The sequence below is a fragment of the Acipenser ruthenus genome, chromosome 38, assembly GCF_902713425.1.
Source record: "Acipenser ruthenus chromosome 38, fAciRut3.2 maternal haplotype, whole genome shotgun sequence".
In the NCBI taxonomy this organism is placed as follows: Eukaryota; Metazoa; Chordata; class Actinopteri; order Acipenseriformes; family Acipenseridae; genus Acipenser; species Acipenser ruthenus.
The window spans coordinates 7,868,627-7,884,757 of record NC_081226.1 but is presented as its reverse complement, the minus strand read 5'-3'; the positions used below and the strand labels follow the sequence as shown (position 1 = coordinate 7,884,757).

General features: G+C 45.7%; 1 protein-coding gene and 1 long non-coding RNA gene across 2 annotated transcripts in view; both read left to right on the top strand.

Annotated features, from left to right (window-relative positions):
* The window catches only part of LOC131707002 (antigen peptide transporter 2-like), an 18,948-nt gene extending 8,222 nt beyond the window's left edge, over positions 1-10,726 (top strand). The window contains exons 4-11 of the mRNA XM_059009014.1: positions 276-481; positions 2,709-2,906; positions 5,489-5,617; positions 5,705-5,893; positions 7,633-7,806; positions 9,499-9,658; positions 9,979-10,115; positions 10,427-10,726. Coding sequence (XP_058864997.1) covers positions 276-481; positions 2,709-2,906; positions 5,489-5,617; positions 5,705-5,893; positions 7,633-7,806; positions 9,499-9,658; positions 9,979-10,115; positions 10,427-10,633 — 1,400 coding nt within the window. The 3' untranslated portion in view covers positions 10,634-10,726. The remainder of the gene's footprint in view (positions 1-275; positions 482-2,708; positions 2,907-5,488; positions 5,618-5,704; positions 5,894-7,632; positions 7,807-9,498; positions 9,659-9,978; positions 10,116-10,426) is intronic.
* A 368-nt stretch (positions 10,727-11,094) lies between these two features.
* Positions 11,095-12,553, top strand: LOC131707057 (uncharacterized). The gene is made up of 2 exons (XR_009310944.1): positions 11,095-11,755; positions 11,872-12,553. It is a non-coding gene; the product is annotated as an uncharacterized LOC131707057 (long non-coding RNA).
* Positions 12,554-16,131: the final 3,578 nt, after the last annotated feature.

The window sequence follows — 16,131 nt, the reverse complement described above, 5'->3', positions numbered from 1 at the left end:
TGTGAATGCACACTCCTAACAGCACACTCTTAACAGCACACTCCAGTGTGAATGCACACTCCTAACAGCACACTTTTAACAGCACACTCCAGTGTGAATGCACACTCCTAACAGCACACTTTTAACAGCACACTCCAGTGTGAATGCACACTCCTAACAGCACACTCCAGTGTGAATGAACACTCTCTGAACAGCACAGTGCTTGGGGGATCAGGAGTGTAAATGTTCATAAAGCTGATGATCAAGTCAGTTTAATATCTGTGTCTGCTCTGCAGGTGATCTGACGTCCCGGTTGAACACGGACACCATGCTGATGAGCAGGTCTGTCGCCCTCAATGTGAACGTCCTCCTGCGCACTTTGATTAAGACTCTGGGCGTGCTGTCCCTCATGCTGTCCATGTCCTGCAGGCTGACCCTGCTCATGCTGATAGAGACTCCGCTTACAGGAGTCATTCAGAAACTCTACAACACGTACTACCAGGTACGAGCACATCAGCAGCACCTTATAATGTACAAGGAGAGCCGGGTTTACATGGGCTGCAGCATCTGAGACCCAGGTTTACATGGGCTGCAGCATCTGAGACCCAGGTTTACATGGGCTGCAGCATCTGAGACCCGGGTTTACATGGGCTGCAGCATCTGAGACCCAGGTTTACATGGGCTGCAGCATCTGAGACCCGGGTTTACATGGGCTGCAGCATCTGAAACCCAGGTTTACATGGGCTGCAGCATCTGAGACCCGGGTTTACATGGGCTGCAGCATCTGAGACCCGGGTTTACATGGGCTGCAGCATCTGAGACCCAGGTTTACATGGGCTGCAGCATCTGAAACCCAGGTTTACATGGACTGCAGCATCTGAGACCCGGGTTTACATGGACTGCAGCATCTGAGACCCGGGTTTACATGGACTGCAGCATCTGAGACCCAGGTTTACATGGGCTGCAGCATCTGAGACCCGGGTTTACATGGGCTGCAGCATCTGAGACCCAGGTTTACATGGGCTGCAGCATCTGAGACCCAGGTTTACATGGGCTGCAGCATCTGAAACTCAGGTTTACATGGGCTGCAGCATCTGAGACCCGGGTTTACATGGGCTGCAGCATCTGAAACCCGGGTTTACATGGGCTGCAGCATCTGAGACCCGGGTTTACATGGGCTGCAGCATCTGAGACCCGGGTTTACATGGGCTGCATCATCTGAGACCCAGGTTTACATGGGCTGCAGCATCTGAAACCTCTTTGCAGTAGATAGCTTGTATCAGATGAAATGATGTCACATGAAGGTTAGCTGTGCTGTGTAATTATTCTTATTTACTTTAAGAATATAATATGTGGTGCTGTGCAAGAGACCAGCTGATTTTTACCAAAACAAAAAAAAAATCAGGAGGGAGGAGGCTTGAGGCTTGTGTGCAACTAAACATATGCAGCCTTGAGATATAGTACTAATTCAGGTTACAGTACTCATCATTGTGTGTTATAAGGTTTGGTTGGCTGGACCTTTTTGGCATTGCAAAGGTTGAAGCACTGGTATATTGTTTTATACAAGGCTATTCGACCTCCATACATATATGAATACTTTACAGTTGCTTGCAGTAGCTACAGTCTGAGATCGCACTCATTTTTGTATTGTACGGTTCCTAAAGTGCGTACTGGGCTGATAAAAGATCATTTGCTTAATTTGCTCCATGGTTTTGGAATGAATTACAGTCTAAACTTAAGTTGCAGTCCCAAATAACTTTAGTACAATTCCAGAGTAAGCTGCATGATGATCTAATTGAGAGCTGTCCTTGTTTTAAGTAGTTGATTACACCGGTCACTAATTGATTGTCACTATCTGATTGTTTATTGTATTGAGTATGACTTGTCTTTGTTTTAAATGTATTTTGTTTCTGTATTTGTATGTTTGTATTGTAATATGTTTCATTGTACTGCTGCTACCATTCTTGGCTCAGTCTCACTTGAAAAAGAGGTTTTAATCTCAATGTGATTTCCTAGTAAAATAAAGGTTTAATAATAATAATATGTACGATAATATAAATGATCTGGTAAGCTAACAAGGTCTGGTTTGTGATGAAGCTCAGTAACTCTGGAAGGATGTAGCAAACAGGAGTATTATTTTCTCCCAATTTGGAAATGGCCAATTATTCTATTAAGCTCAGCTCACCGCTACCACACCTGCGCTGACTTGAGAGGGCGAAGACGAACACATGCTGTCCTCCGAAGTGTGTGCCATCAGCCGACCGCATTTTTTCACACTGTGGACTCACCATGCAGCCACCCAAGAGCTACAGGGTCGGAGGACAACGCAGCTCTCGGGCAGCTTACAGGCAAGCCCGCAGGCGCCCGGCCAGACTACAGGGGTCGCTGGTGCGCAGTGAGCCGAGGACACCCTGGCCGTCCGAACCCTCCCTCCCCCCGGGCGACGCTCGGCCAATTGAGCGCCGCCCCCTGGGAGCTCCCGTCCTCGGTCGGCAAAGGAATAGCCTGGACTCGAACTCGCGACGTCCAGACTATAGAGCGCATCCTGCACTCTAGGCAAGTGCTTTTATTGGATGCGCCACTCGAGAGCCCCTATATGGAATTTCTGATTGGTTACATTCACAATATGTGAACCCATCTGTTCTTGCAGACAGTTTCAAGGCTGTAGCTCAGTCTAACACCTTAGATAGGCTTCCTGTCATTCAGCAACTTGTCTTTTATTTACTTAGAAATATTCCAAGGAGGTCCAGGACTCGATCGCGTGGTCCAATGAGGTGGCGGGGGAGGCGGTCTCTGCTATTAAAACAGTGCGGAGCTTCGCTACAGAGGACACTGAAGCCAAAAGATATGACAACAAGCTGTCAGTCACACAGAGTCTCAAGAACAGGAGGGACACATTCAGAGCTGCCTACCTGCTTTTGAAAAGGGTGGGTGTGTCTGTTGAGAAGGGGGTGTGTTGAGAAGGGTGGGTGTGTCTGTTGAGAAGGAGGTTTGTGTTGAGAAGGGGGTGTGTCTGTTGAGAAGGGGGTGTGTCTGTTGAGAAGGGGGTGTGTCTGTTGAGAAGGAGGTTTGTGTTGAGAAGGGTGTGTGTCTGTTGAGAAGGAGGTTTGTGTTGAGAAGGGTGTGTGTCTGTTGAGAAGGGTGTGTGTCTGTTGATAACGGGTATGTCTGTTGAGAATGAGGTATGTGTGTTCTGCTTATTTAGTTTGCTTTCATTTCATTTATAACCTAGATTATAATAGATTTCATTTCAATATGATAATACACAAATACATTTAGTAGCAAGCAGATCAATATGAAATACACAAGCAACTGCAGTGATTATTAGGGGACAGCTTAGTGGTGGGTATGAGTCCCTGTTGTTTTAAGACTGAATGCTAATGACTCCTTCCTGTGCATGTGTTCCTGAAGCTCATAGGGTCTGAATGCTAATGACTCCTTCCTGTGCATGTGTTCCTGAAGCTCATAGGGTCTGAATGCTAATGATTCCTTCCTGTATATGTGTTCCTGAAGCTCATAGGGTCTGAATGCTAATGATTCCTTCCTGTGCATGTGTTCCTGAAGCTCATAGGGTCTGAATGCTAATGATTCCTTCCTGTGCATGTGTTCCTGAAGCTCATAGGGTCTGAATGCTAATGATTCCTTCCTGTGCATGTGTTCCTGAAGCTCATAGGGTCTGAATGCTAATGATTCCTTCCTGTGCATGTGTTCCTGAAGCTCATAGGGTCTGAATGCTAATGATTCCTTCCTGTGCATGTGTTCCTGAAGCTCATAGGGTCTGAATGCTAATGATTCCTTCCTGTGCATGTGTTCCTGAAGCTCATAGGGTCTGAATGCTAATGACTCCTTCCTGTGCATGTGTTCCTGAAGCTCATAGGGTCTGAATGCTAATGATTCCTTCCTGTATATGTGTTCCTGAAGCTCATAGGGTCTGAATGCTAATGATTCCTTCCTGTGCATGTGTTCCTGAAGCTCATAGGGTCTGAATGCTAATGATTCCTTCCTGTGCATGTGTTCCTGAAGCTCATAGGGTCTGAATGCTAATGATTCCTTCCTGTGCATGTGTTCCTGAAGCTCATAGGGTCTGAATGCTAATGACTCCTTCCTGTGCATGTGTTCCTGAAGCTCATAGGGTCTGAATGCTAATGATTCCTTCCTGTGCATGTGTTCCTGAAGCTCATAGGGTCTGAATGCTAATGATTCCTTCCTGTGCATGTGTTCCTGAAGCTCATAGGGTCTGAATGCTAATGATTCCTTCCTGTGCATGTGTTCCTGAAGCTCATAGGGTCTGAATGCTAATGATTCCTTCCTGTGCATGTGTTCCTGAAGCTCATAGGGTCTGAATGCTAATGATTCCTTCCTGTGCATGTGTTCCTGAAGCTCATAGGGTCTGAATGCTAATGATTCCTTCCTGTGCATGTGTTCCTGAAGCTCATAGGGTCTGAATGCTAATGATTCCTTCCTGTGCATGTGTTCCTGAAGCTCATAGGGTCTGAATGCTAATGATTCCTTCCTGTGCATGTGTTCCTGAAGCTCATAGGGTCTGAATGCTAATGATTCCTTCCTGTGCATGTGTTCCTGAAGCTCATAGGGTCTGAATGCTAATGATTCCTTCCTGAGCATGTGTTCCTGAAGCTCATAGGGTCTGAATGTTAATGACTCCTTCCTGTGCATGTGTTCCTGAAGCTCATAGGGTCTGAATGCTAATGATTCCTTCCTGTGCATGTGTTCCTGAAGCTCATAGGGTCTGAATGCTAATGATTCCTTCCTGTGCATGTGTTCCTGAAGCTCATAGGGTTTGAATGCTAATGACTCCTTCCTGTGCATGTGTTCTGAAGCTCATATGGTCTGAATAGACAATGTGGGAAAGCTATAAAAAAGACCAACAAGATGCTCGGATATATTGTGAGAAGTGTTGAATTTAAATCAAGGGAAGTAATGTTAAAACTTTACAATGCATTAGTAAGACCTCACCTAGAATATTGTGTTCAGTTCTGGTCACCTCGTTACAGAAAGGATATTGCTGCTCTAGAAAGAGTGCAAAGAAGAGCAACCAGAATTATCCCGGGTTTAAAAGGCATGTCGTATGCAGACAGGCTAAAAGAATTGAATCTATTCAGTCGAACAAAGAAGACTACGCGGCGATCTGATTCAAACATTCAAAATCCTAAAAGGTATAGACAATGTCGACCCAGGGGACTTTTTTGACCTGAAAAAAGAAACAAGGACCAGGGGTCACAAATGGATATTAGATAAAGGGGCATTCAGAACAGAAAATATGAGGCACTTTTTTACAGAGAGAATTGTGAGGGTCTGGAACCAACTCCCCAGTAATATTGTTGAAGCTGACACCCTGGGATCATTCAAAAAGCTGCTTGATGAGATTCTGGAATCAGTAAGCTACTAACAACCAAACGAGCAAGAGCTGAACCTCCTCTCGTTTGTAAACTTTCTTATGTTCTTATATCCTTAATATTAATGACTCCTTCCTGTACATGTGTTCCTGAAGCTTATAGGGTTGGCAATGCAGGTGCTCATGCTGTACTACGGGCGACACCTTATCAGAGCTGGTGAGATGAGCACGGGGAACCTGGTGGCCTTCATCCTCTACCAGATGAATCTGAGCAGTAATATCAAGGTTCGTTACACAGCGCTTCACTCTATTATCTGAAAGTTAAAAAAACACAAGTTTCAAATGTGTTTCCTGTGTGCTTCTTTCTTACAGTCTCTGGTGTACATTTGTGGTGAGATGCTGAACTCGGTGGGGGCGGCTGCCAAGGTGTTTGAGTATCTGGATCGCAGGCCACTGGTCTCCACTGACGGCTCCCTGCAGCCCGAGACCCTGAGAGGACACGTGCAGTTCAGAAACGTCAGCTTCACCTACCCCAGCAGACCCGACGTGCCCGTGATCAAGGTAGGGCAGAGGGTAGGGCATCATGACACCAGAGCATTACACATGATAGAGCAGAGGGTAGAGCACCCTGACACCAGAGCATTACACATGATAGAGCAGAGGGTAGAGCATCCTGACACCAGAGCATTACACATGATAGAGCAGAGGGTAGAGCACCCTGACACCAGAGCATTACACATGATAGAGCAGAGGGTAGAGCACCCTGACACCAGAGCATTACACATGATAGAGCAGAGGGTAGAGCATCCTGACACCAGAGCATTACACATTATAGAGCAGAGGGTAGAGCACCCTGACACCAGAGCATTACACATGATAGAGCAGAGGGTAGAGCACCCTGACACCAGAGCATTACACATGATAGAGCAGAGGGTAGAGCATCCTGACACCAGAGCAATACACATGATAGAGCAGAGGGTAGAGCATCCTGACACCAGAGCATTACACATGATAGAGCAGAGGGTAGAGCACCCTGACACCAGAGCATTACACATGATAGAGCAGAGGGTAGAGCATCCTGACACCAGAGCATTACACATGATAGAGCAGAGGGTAGAGCACCGTGACACCAGAGCATTACACATGATAGAGCAGAGGGTAGAGCATCCTGACACCAGAGCATTACACATGATAGAGCAGAGGGTAGAGCACCGTGACACCAGAGCATTACACATGATAGAGCAGAGGGTAGAGCATCCTGACACCAGAGCATTACACATGATAGAGCAGAGGGTAGGACACCCTGACACCAGAGCATTACACATGATAGAGCAGAGGGTAGAGCATCCTGACACCAGAGCATTACACATGATAGAGCAGAGGGTAGAGCATCCTGACACCAGAGCATTACACATGATAGAGCAGAGGGTAGAGCATCCTGACACCAGAGCATTACACAGGGAGAGAGAAGAGGGTAGGACACCCTGACACCAGAGCATTACACATGATAGAGCAGAGGGTAGAGCATCCTGACACCAGAGCATTACACATGATAGAGCAGAGGGTAGAGCATCCTGACACCAGAGCATTACACATGATAGAGCAGAGGGTAGAGCATCCTGACACCAGAGCATTACACAGGGAGAGAGCAGAGGGTAGAGCATCCTGACACCACAGCATTACACATGATAGAGCAGAGGGTAGAGCATCCTGACACCAGAGCAGTACACAGGGATAGAGCAGAGGGTAGAGCATCCTGACACCAGAGCAGTACACATGATAGAGCAGAGGGTAGAGCACCCTGACACCAGAGCATTACACATGATAGAGCAGAGGGTAGAGCACCCTGACACCAGAGCATTACACATGATAGAGCAGAGGGTAGAGCATCCTGACACCAGAGCATTACACATGATAGAGCAGAGGGTAGGGCATCCTGACACCAGAGCATTACACATGATAGAGCAGAGGGTAGAGCACCCTGACACCAGAGCATTACACATGATAGAGCAGAGGGTAGAGCACCCTGACACCAGAGCATTACACATGATAGAGCAGAGGGTAGAGCATCCTGACACCAGAGCATTACACATGATAGTTTGAATTGATCTTGTGTTTCAGAGCGTGTCGTTTGAGCTGCGCCCCTGTGAGATCACGGCTCTGGTGCCTCTCTGTGCGTGAGAGCCTCTCTCTCTCTCTTTCTCTCTGTCTGTCTGTCTGTCTGTGAGAGTGGTGTCGCTCTGAGAGTGTATCTCTAGTTTACTCTCTTTCATTGTGTTCTCTCTCTCTCTCTCCTCCAGAGCGTCTCGTTTGAGCTGCGCCCCGGTGAGATCACGGCTCTGGTGGGCCCCTCTGGCGGGGGGAAGTCGACGTGTGTGTGTCTGCTGGAGCGCTTCTACCAGCCCCAGAGTGGAGAGATCCTGCTGGACGGGGCTCCCCTTCAAGACTACCAGCACTCGTACCTGCACAGGAAGGTAACGCACTCACACTACCAGCACTCACAGAGCACTCACACTACCAGCACTCACACTACCAGCACTGACACTGCACTCACAGTATCAGCACTCACACTGCACTCACACTGCCAGCACTCACACTACCAGCACTCACACTGCCAGCACTCACACTACTAGCACTCACACTACCAGCACTCACACTGCACTCACACTTACACTACCAGCACGCACTCTGCACTGCATGCACTCACATTGCACTCACACTGCACTCAGCACTCACACTGCACTCACACTACCAGCACTCACACTGCACTCAGCACTCACACTACCAGCACTCACACTACCAGCACTCACACTGCACTCACACTGCACTCAGCACTCACACTTCACTGGAAGGTGAGCTGCATGTCAGGGCTGGTAAACTCTGTGTCGGATTGTATTCACTCACGCCCCTGTCCCTGTCGGATTGTATTCACTCACGCCCCTGTCCCTGTCAGATTGTATTCACTCACGCCCCTGTCCCTGTCGGATTGTATTCACTCACGCCCCTGTCCCTGTCGGACTGTATTCACTCACGCCCCTGTCCCTGTCGGATTGTATTATCTCACGCCCCTGTCCCTGTCGGATTGTATTCACTCACGCCCCTGTCCCTGTCGGATTGTATTCACTCACGCCCCTGTCCCTTTCGGATTGTATTCACTCACGCCCCTGTCCCTGTCGGATTGTATTCACTCACGCCCCTGTCCCTGTCAGATTGCCCTGGTGGCTGAAGAGACAGTCCTCTTCATTTCAGGTTAATGTAACAGTGAATCTCTCTGTCTGGTTAATGTAACAGTGAATCTCACTGTCTGGTTAATGTAACAGTGAATCTCTCTGTCTGGTTAATGTAACAGGGAATCTCTCTGTCTGGTTAATGTAACAGTGAATCTCTCTGTCTGGTTAATGTAACAGTGAATCTCTCTGTCTGGTTAATGTAACAGTGAATCTCACTGTCTGGTTAATGTAACAGTGAATCTCTCTGTCTGGTTAATGTAACAGTGAATCTCTCTGTCTGGTTAATGTAACAGTGAATCTCTCTGTCTGGTTAATGTAACAGTGAATCTCTCTGTCTGGTTAATGTAACAGTGAATCTCTCTGTCTGGTTAATGTAACAGTGACTCTCTCTGTCTGGTTAATGTAACAGTGACTCTCTCTGTCTGGTTAATGTAACAGTGAATCTCTCTGTCTGGTTAATGTAACAGTGAATCTCTCTGTCTGGTTAATGTAACAGTGAATCTCACTGTCTGGTTAATGTAACAGTGACTCTCTCTGTCTGGTTAATGTAACAGTGAATCTCTCTGTCTGGTTAATGTAACAGTGAATCTCTTTGTCTGGTCCACTTCATGTCTGGTTAATGTAACAGTGAATCTCACTGTCTGGTTAATGTAACAGTGACTCTCTCTGTCTGGTTAATGTAACAGTGAATCTCTCTGTCTGGTTAATGTAACAGTGAATCTCTCTGTCTGGTTAATGTAACAGTGAATCTCTGTGTCTGGTTAATGTAACAGTGAATTTCTCTGTCTGGTTAATGTAACAGTGAATCTCTGTCTGGTTAATGTAACAGTGAATCTCTCTGTCTGGTCTGCTTGTCTGTGCTGTCGCTGTGTTTATGGCACTGCTCTCTTCCACAGTAAGTGTATTCACTCACTCTTATGTTCCTGTCCCTGTCAGATCGCCCTGGTGGGTCAGGAGCCGGTCCTCTTCGCCGGCTCCATCAAAGACAACATCGGCTACGGGCTCCCAGAATGCTCTCTGGAGCGAGCCCAGGAGGCAGCGCGGAGAGCCAACGCACACGGCTTCGTGACAAGCCTGGAGCGCGGCTACAACACCGGTGAGGCACACACACCAGTACAATACAATACAATACAATACAATACAATACAATACAATACAATACAATACAATACAATGTAGCACTCTGCAGCCCAGCTACAACACCGGTGAGGCACACACACCAGTACAGTACAATACAATACAATACAATACAATACAGTACAATACAATACTATGTAGCATTCTGCAGGCCAGCTCTAACACCAGTGAGGCACACACACACCAGTACAGTACAATACTGTGTAGCTCTGGAGTGTTCTAGTCATGGGTGAAATAGTGCTGCACGGAGCCATTGGTTCATTTGCTGTGTTTATTCAGACGCGGGTGAGAGGGGGGGGCAGCTGGCTGGAGGACAGAAGCAGCGCATCGCGATCGCCAGAGCTCTCGTCAGGAACCCACAGCTCCTCATCCTGGACGAGGCCACCAGCTGCCTGGACATCGAGAGCGAGCACGCGGTGAGTGAGTCTGTCTGAGAGTCTGTCTATGTCTGTCTGCTGAGAGTCTGTCAGTCTGTCTGCTGAGAGTCTGTCTGTCTGAGAGTCTGTCTGTGTCTGTCTACATACTGTACATTGCCACTCCTAGTTAAAACCTTCTCTCCCTCCCCTGCTCTCACTGTGTTAATACCCCTCCCCTGCTCTCACTGTGTTAATACCCCTCCCCGGGTCCCACTATGTTAATACCTGCCGCCTTCCCTGCACTCACTGTGTTAATACCTGCCCCCTCCCCTACGGTCACTGTGTTGACCTGCCTCTCTCTCTCCTCTCAGATCCAGGAGTCTCTGTCTCGCACCCAGGGTCAGACGGTGCTGGTGATCGCTCATCGCTTGAAGACGGTGGAGAAGGCTGATCACATCATCGTGATTGAGGGCGGGGAGGTGCGGGAGCAGGGCACTCACCAGGAGCTAATGAGGAGGGAGGGCAACTATCACAGGCTGGTGCAGAGGCTCTTCACAGAGACACAGCCCCCGCAATAGAGGGGCACACACACAGAGTGGAGAGAGCTGGGGGGGGGTTACACACACACAGAGTGGAGAGAGCTGGGGGGGTTACACACACACAGAGTGGAGAGAGCTGGGGGGTGTTACACACACACAGAGTGGAGAGAGCTGGGGGGGGTTACACACACACATTGTGGAGAGAGCTGGGGGGGGTTACACACACACAGAGTGGAGAGAGCTGGGGGGGGTTACACACACAGAGTGGAGAGAGCTGGGGGGGTTACACACACACAGAGTGGAGAGAGCTGGGGGGGTTACACACACACAGAGTGGAGAGAGCTGGGGGGGTTACACACACAGAGTGGAGAGAGCTGGGGGGGGTTACACACACAGAGTGGAGAGAGCTGGGGGGGGTTACACACACAGAGTGGAGAGAGCTGGGGGGGTTACACACACAGAGTGGAGAGAGCTGGGGGGGTTACACACACAGAGTGGAGAGAGCTGGGGGGGTTACACACACACAGTGTTGCTGGTTAATCTACGTGGTCTCTGCTCTCTGATTCAGTGCTCAGTGTGAGGAGCTCAGTTTGGATTAATGATCCCAGCTTGTATGTCTGATTCAGTGCTCAGTGTGAGGAGCTCAGTTTGGATTAATGATCCCAGCTTGTATGTCTGATTCAGTGCTCAGTGTTTGGAGCTCAGTTTGTATTAATGATCTCAGCTTGTATGTCTGATTCAGTGCTCAGTGTGAGGTGCTCAGTTTGGATTAATGATCCCAGCTTGTATGTCTGATTCAGTGCTCAGTGTGAGGTGCTCAGTTTGGATTAATGATCCCAGCTTGTATGTCTGATTCAGTGCTCAGTGTGAGGTGCTCAGTTTGGATTAATGATCCCAGCTTGTATGTCTGATTCAGTGCTCAGTGTGAGGTGCTCAGTTTGGATTAATGATCCCAGCTTGTATGTCTGATTCAGTGCTCAGTGTTTGGAGCTCAGTTTGTATTAATGATCTCAGCTTGTATGTCTGATTCAGTGCTCAGTGTGAGGTGCTCAGTTTGGATTAATGATCCCAGCTTGTATGTCTGATTCAGTGCTCAGTGTGAGGTGCTCAGTTTGGATTAATGATCCCAGCTTGTATGTCTGATTCAGTGCTCAGTGTGAGGTGCTCAGTTTGGATTAATGATCCCAGCTTGTATGTCTGATTCAGTGCTCAGTGTTTGGAGCTCAGTTTGTATTAATGATCTCAGCTTGTATGTCTGATTCAGTGCTTAATGTGAGGAGCTCAGTTTGGATTAATGATCCCAGCTTGTATGTCTGATTCAGTGCTTAATGTGAGGAGCTCAGTTTGGATTAATGATCCCAGCTTGTATGTCTGATTCAGTGCTCAGTGTGAGGAGCTCAGTTTGGATTAATGATCCCAGCTTGTATGTCTGATTCAGTGCTCAGTGTGAGGAGCTCAGTTTGTATTAATGATCCCAGCTTGTATGTCTGATTCAGTGTGAGGAGCTCAGTTTGTATTAATGATCCCAGCTTGTATGTCTGATTCAGTGCTCAGTGTTTGGAGCTCAGTTTGTATTAATGATCTCAGCTTGTATGTCTGATTCAGTGCTTAATGTGAGGAGCTCAGTTTGGATTAATGATCCCAGCTTGTATGTCTGATTCAGTGCTTAATGTGAGGAGCTCAGTTTGGATTAATGATCCCAGCTTGTATGTCTGATTCAGTGCTCAGTGTGAGGAGCTCAGTTTGGATTAATGATCCCAGCTTGTATGTCTGATTCAGTGCTCAGTGTGAGGAGCTCAGTTTGTATTAATGATCCCAGCTTGTATGTCTGATTCAGTGTGAGGAGCTCAGTTTGTATTAATGATCCCAGCTTGTATGTCTGATTCAGTGCTCAGTGTGAGGAGCTCAGTTTGGATTAATGATCCCAGCTTGTATGTCTGATTCAGTGCTCAGTGTGAGGAGCTCAGTTTGGATTAATGATCCCAGCTTGTATGTCTGATTCAGTGCTCAGTGTGAGGAGCTCAGTTTGAAGTTTTCATTGTGTGAAGCTGCTGTATATGAAATGTGTTCTGTACAGTATGAACAATGTGTTCTTATAATAAAACACAAAGCAATGAAACCCCACGAGTGACTGGCTTATTCTGCTGCTATACTGAGCTCGTGTGTGTTTAAAAAAAAGAACTGACTTTTATTTTCATTCTCAAAAACTCCCATTTCTAGTTATCAAATGTAAGTGGCTGGCAAGCCCCACTTTCTGTTTCCCAGATGCCAAACTTACACAGTACATGTAGTTATTATATAGAGATATTACACCCTGATAGTTCAGTGGATTACACAGTGTATCTAGTTATTATAGAGAGATATTACACCCTGATACTTATTATCTCTGAACAACAAACACCTTCTATTGCAGATTGAACTCCGCTGTAGTTATGATCTCTTCTATTGCAGATTGAACTCTGCTGTAGTTATGATCTCTTCTATTGCAGATTGAACTCCACTGTAGTTATGATCTCTTCTATTGCAGATTGAACTCCGCTGTAGTTATGATCTCTTCTATTGCAGATTGAACTCCGCTGTAGTTATGATCTCTTCTATTGCAGATTGAACTCCACTGTAGTTATGATCTCTTCTATTGCAGATTGAACTCCACTGTAGTTATGATCTCTTCTATTGCAGATTGAACTCCACTGTAGTTATGATCTCTTCTATTGCAGATTGAACTCCGCTGTAGTTATGATCTCTTCTATTGCAGATTGAACTCCACTGTAGTTATGATCTCTTCTATTGCAGATTGAACTCCGCTGTAGTTATGATCTCTTCTATTGCAGATTGAACTCCGCTGTAGTTATGATCTCTTCTATGGCAGATTGAACTCCGCTGTAGTTATGATCTCTTCTATTGCAGATTGAACTCCGCTGTAGTTATGATCTCTTCTATTGCAGATTGAACTCCGCTGTAGTTATGATCTCTTCTATTGCAGATTGAACTCCGCTGTAGTTATGATCTCTTCTATTGCAGATTGAACTCCACTGTAGTTATGATCTCTTCTATTGCAGATTGAACTCCGCTGTAGTTATGATCTCTTCTATTGCAGATTGAACTCCACTGTAGTTATGATCTCTTCTATGGCAGATTGAACTCCGCTGTAGTTATGATCTCTTCTATTGCAGATTGAACTCCACTGTAGTTATGATCTCTTCTATTGCAGATTGAACTCCGCTGTAGTTATGATCTCTTCTATTGCAGATTGAACTCCACTGTAGTTATGATCTCTTCTATGGCAGATTGAACTCTGCTGTAGTTATGATCTCTTCTATTGCAGATTGAACTCCACTGTAGTTATGATCTCTTCTATGGCAGATTGAACTCCGCTGTAGTTATGATCTCTTCTATTGCAGATTGAACTCTGCTGTAGTTATGATCTCTTCTATTGCAGATTGAACTCCACTGTATTTATGATCTCTTCTATTACTACAACAATGCAAATTAAAACTAGACAACTTCCTTTTCAAAGTACACAAATCAAATCTTATGAAAAACACTTATCAATACTCACACTGAATCAGCATGATTCTGAAGACAGTCACTCAATAACACTCCTGATGTACAGTTGTATTCAGCAGACTGATTCAAACCATCTCCACAATGCTTTCCACACAGTTATCACAAGGCATTCGCACTGACAGAGGAGTAGCACTGAAAAGCTGTGGCTTTCTAGAAGGCATGTCTTACACAGAGGGGAGCTCTCATTGTCTAGTTTCACAACATGCCTGTGTGCTTATCAGAGGTCAAACTGAACAAATGAACAAGTCATCGACAAGGAGAAAGAAGCACGATGACATCCATTGTGAGTTTTACATGAATGATGAACACACACACCTTGTTATATAAGAGCCTGTCCTGCCCTGAATGATGAACACACTCAGTGTAATAATGAGCACACACACACACTGTGTAATAATGAACACACACACTCTGTAATAATGAACACACACACACACTGTGTAATAATGAACACACACACACACTAATAATGAACACACAGACTAATAATGAACACACACACACACTGTAATAATGAACACACACTCTAATAATGAACACATACACACACTGTAATAATGAGCACACACTAATAATGAACACACACACACTCTGTAATAATGAACATACACTGTAATAATGAACACACACACTGTAATAATGAACACACACACACACTGCAATAATGAGCACACACACACTAATAATGAGCACACACACTAATAATGAGCACACACACTGTAATAATGAACACACACACATATACTCTAATAATGAACACACACACACACACTAATAATGAGCACACACACACACTAATAATGAACATACACACACTGTAATAATGAGCACACACACTGTAATAATGAGCACACACACACACTAATAATGAACACACACATATACTCTAATAATGAACACACACACACACACTGTAATAATGAGCACACACACACACACTCTGTAATAATGAACACACACATATACTCTAATAATGAACACACACACACTGTAATAATGAGCACACACACTCTAATAATGAGCACACACACTCTGTAATAATGAACACACACACACTGTGTAATAATGAACACACACACGCACTGTAATAATGAGCACACACACTCTAATAATGAGCACACACACACACTGTGTAATAATGAACACACACACACTGTAATAATAAACACACACACACACACTGTAATAATGAGCACACACACATGATAAAAACACACTGTAATGATGAACACACACACTAATGATGAACACACACACTGTAATGATGAACACACCCTCTGTAATAATGAGCACACACACTCTGTAATGATGAACACACACTCTGTAATGATAAACACACACTCTCTGTAATGATGAGCACGCACACTGTAATGATGAACACACACACACAAATGATAAACACACACACACTGTAATGATAAACACACTGTAATGATGAACACACTGATGATGAACACACACACTCTCTGTAATGATAAACACACACTCTGTAATGATAAACACACACACACACTGTAATGATAAACACACACACACTAATGATAAACACTGTAATGATAAACACACACACACTCTTTAATGATAAACACACTCTGTAATGATGAGCACACACACACACACTCTCTGTAATGATGAACACACACACACTCTCTCTGTAATGATGAACACACACACACACTCTCTCTGTAATGATGAACACACACACCTTGTGCTATATAAGAGCCTCTCCTGCCCTGTTTGCGTGGCTCACAGCGCTGTTATAGACTGTGCTGAAGACAGGCTGCAGGGAGTCACTCAATACAACCGTGTGTGTGACAGCCTGGACTGGGAGGGACTGGGGATCACTGCTGCCCCTCCCATTAGAAACACAGCTCTTAAACTGGGAATGTGCTGCTTACATTGTGTGCATTCAATAACACAGGGGGTACAGCGAGTACCTCAATAAAACACAACCCAACACTCTGTACAGC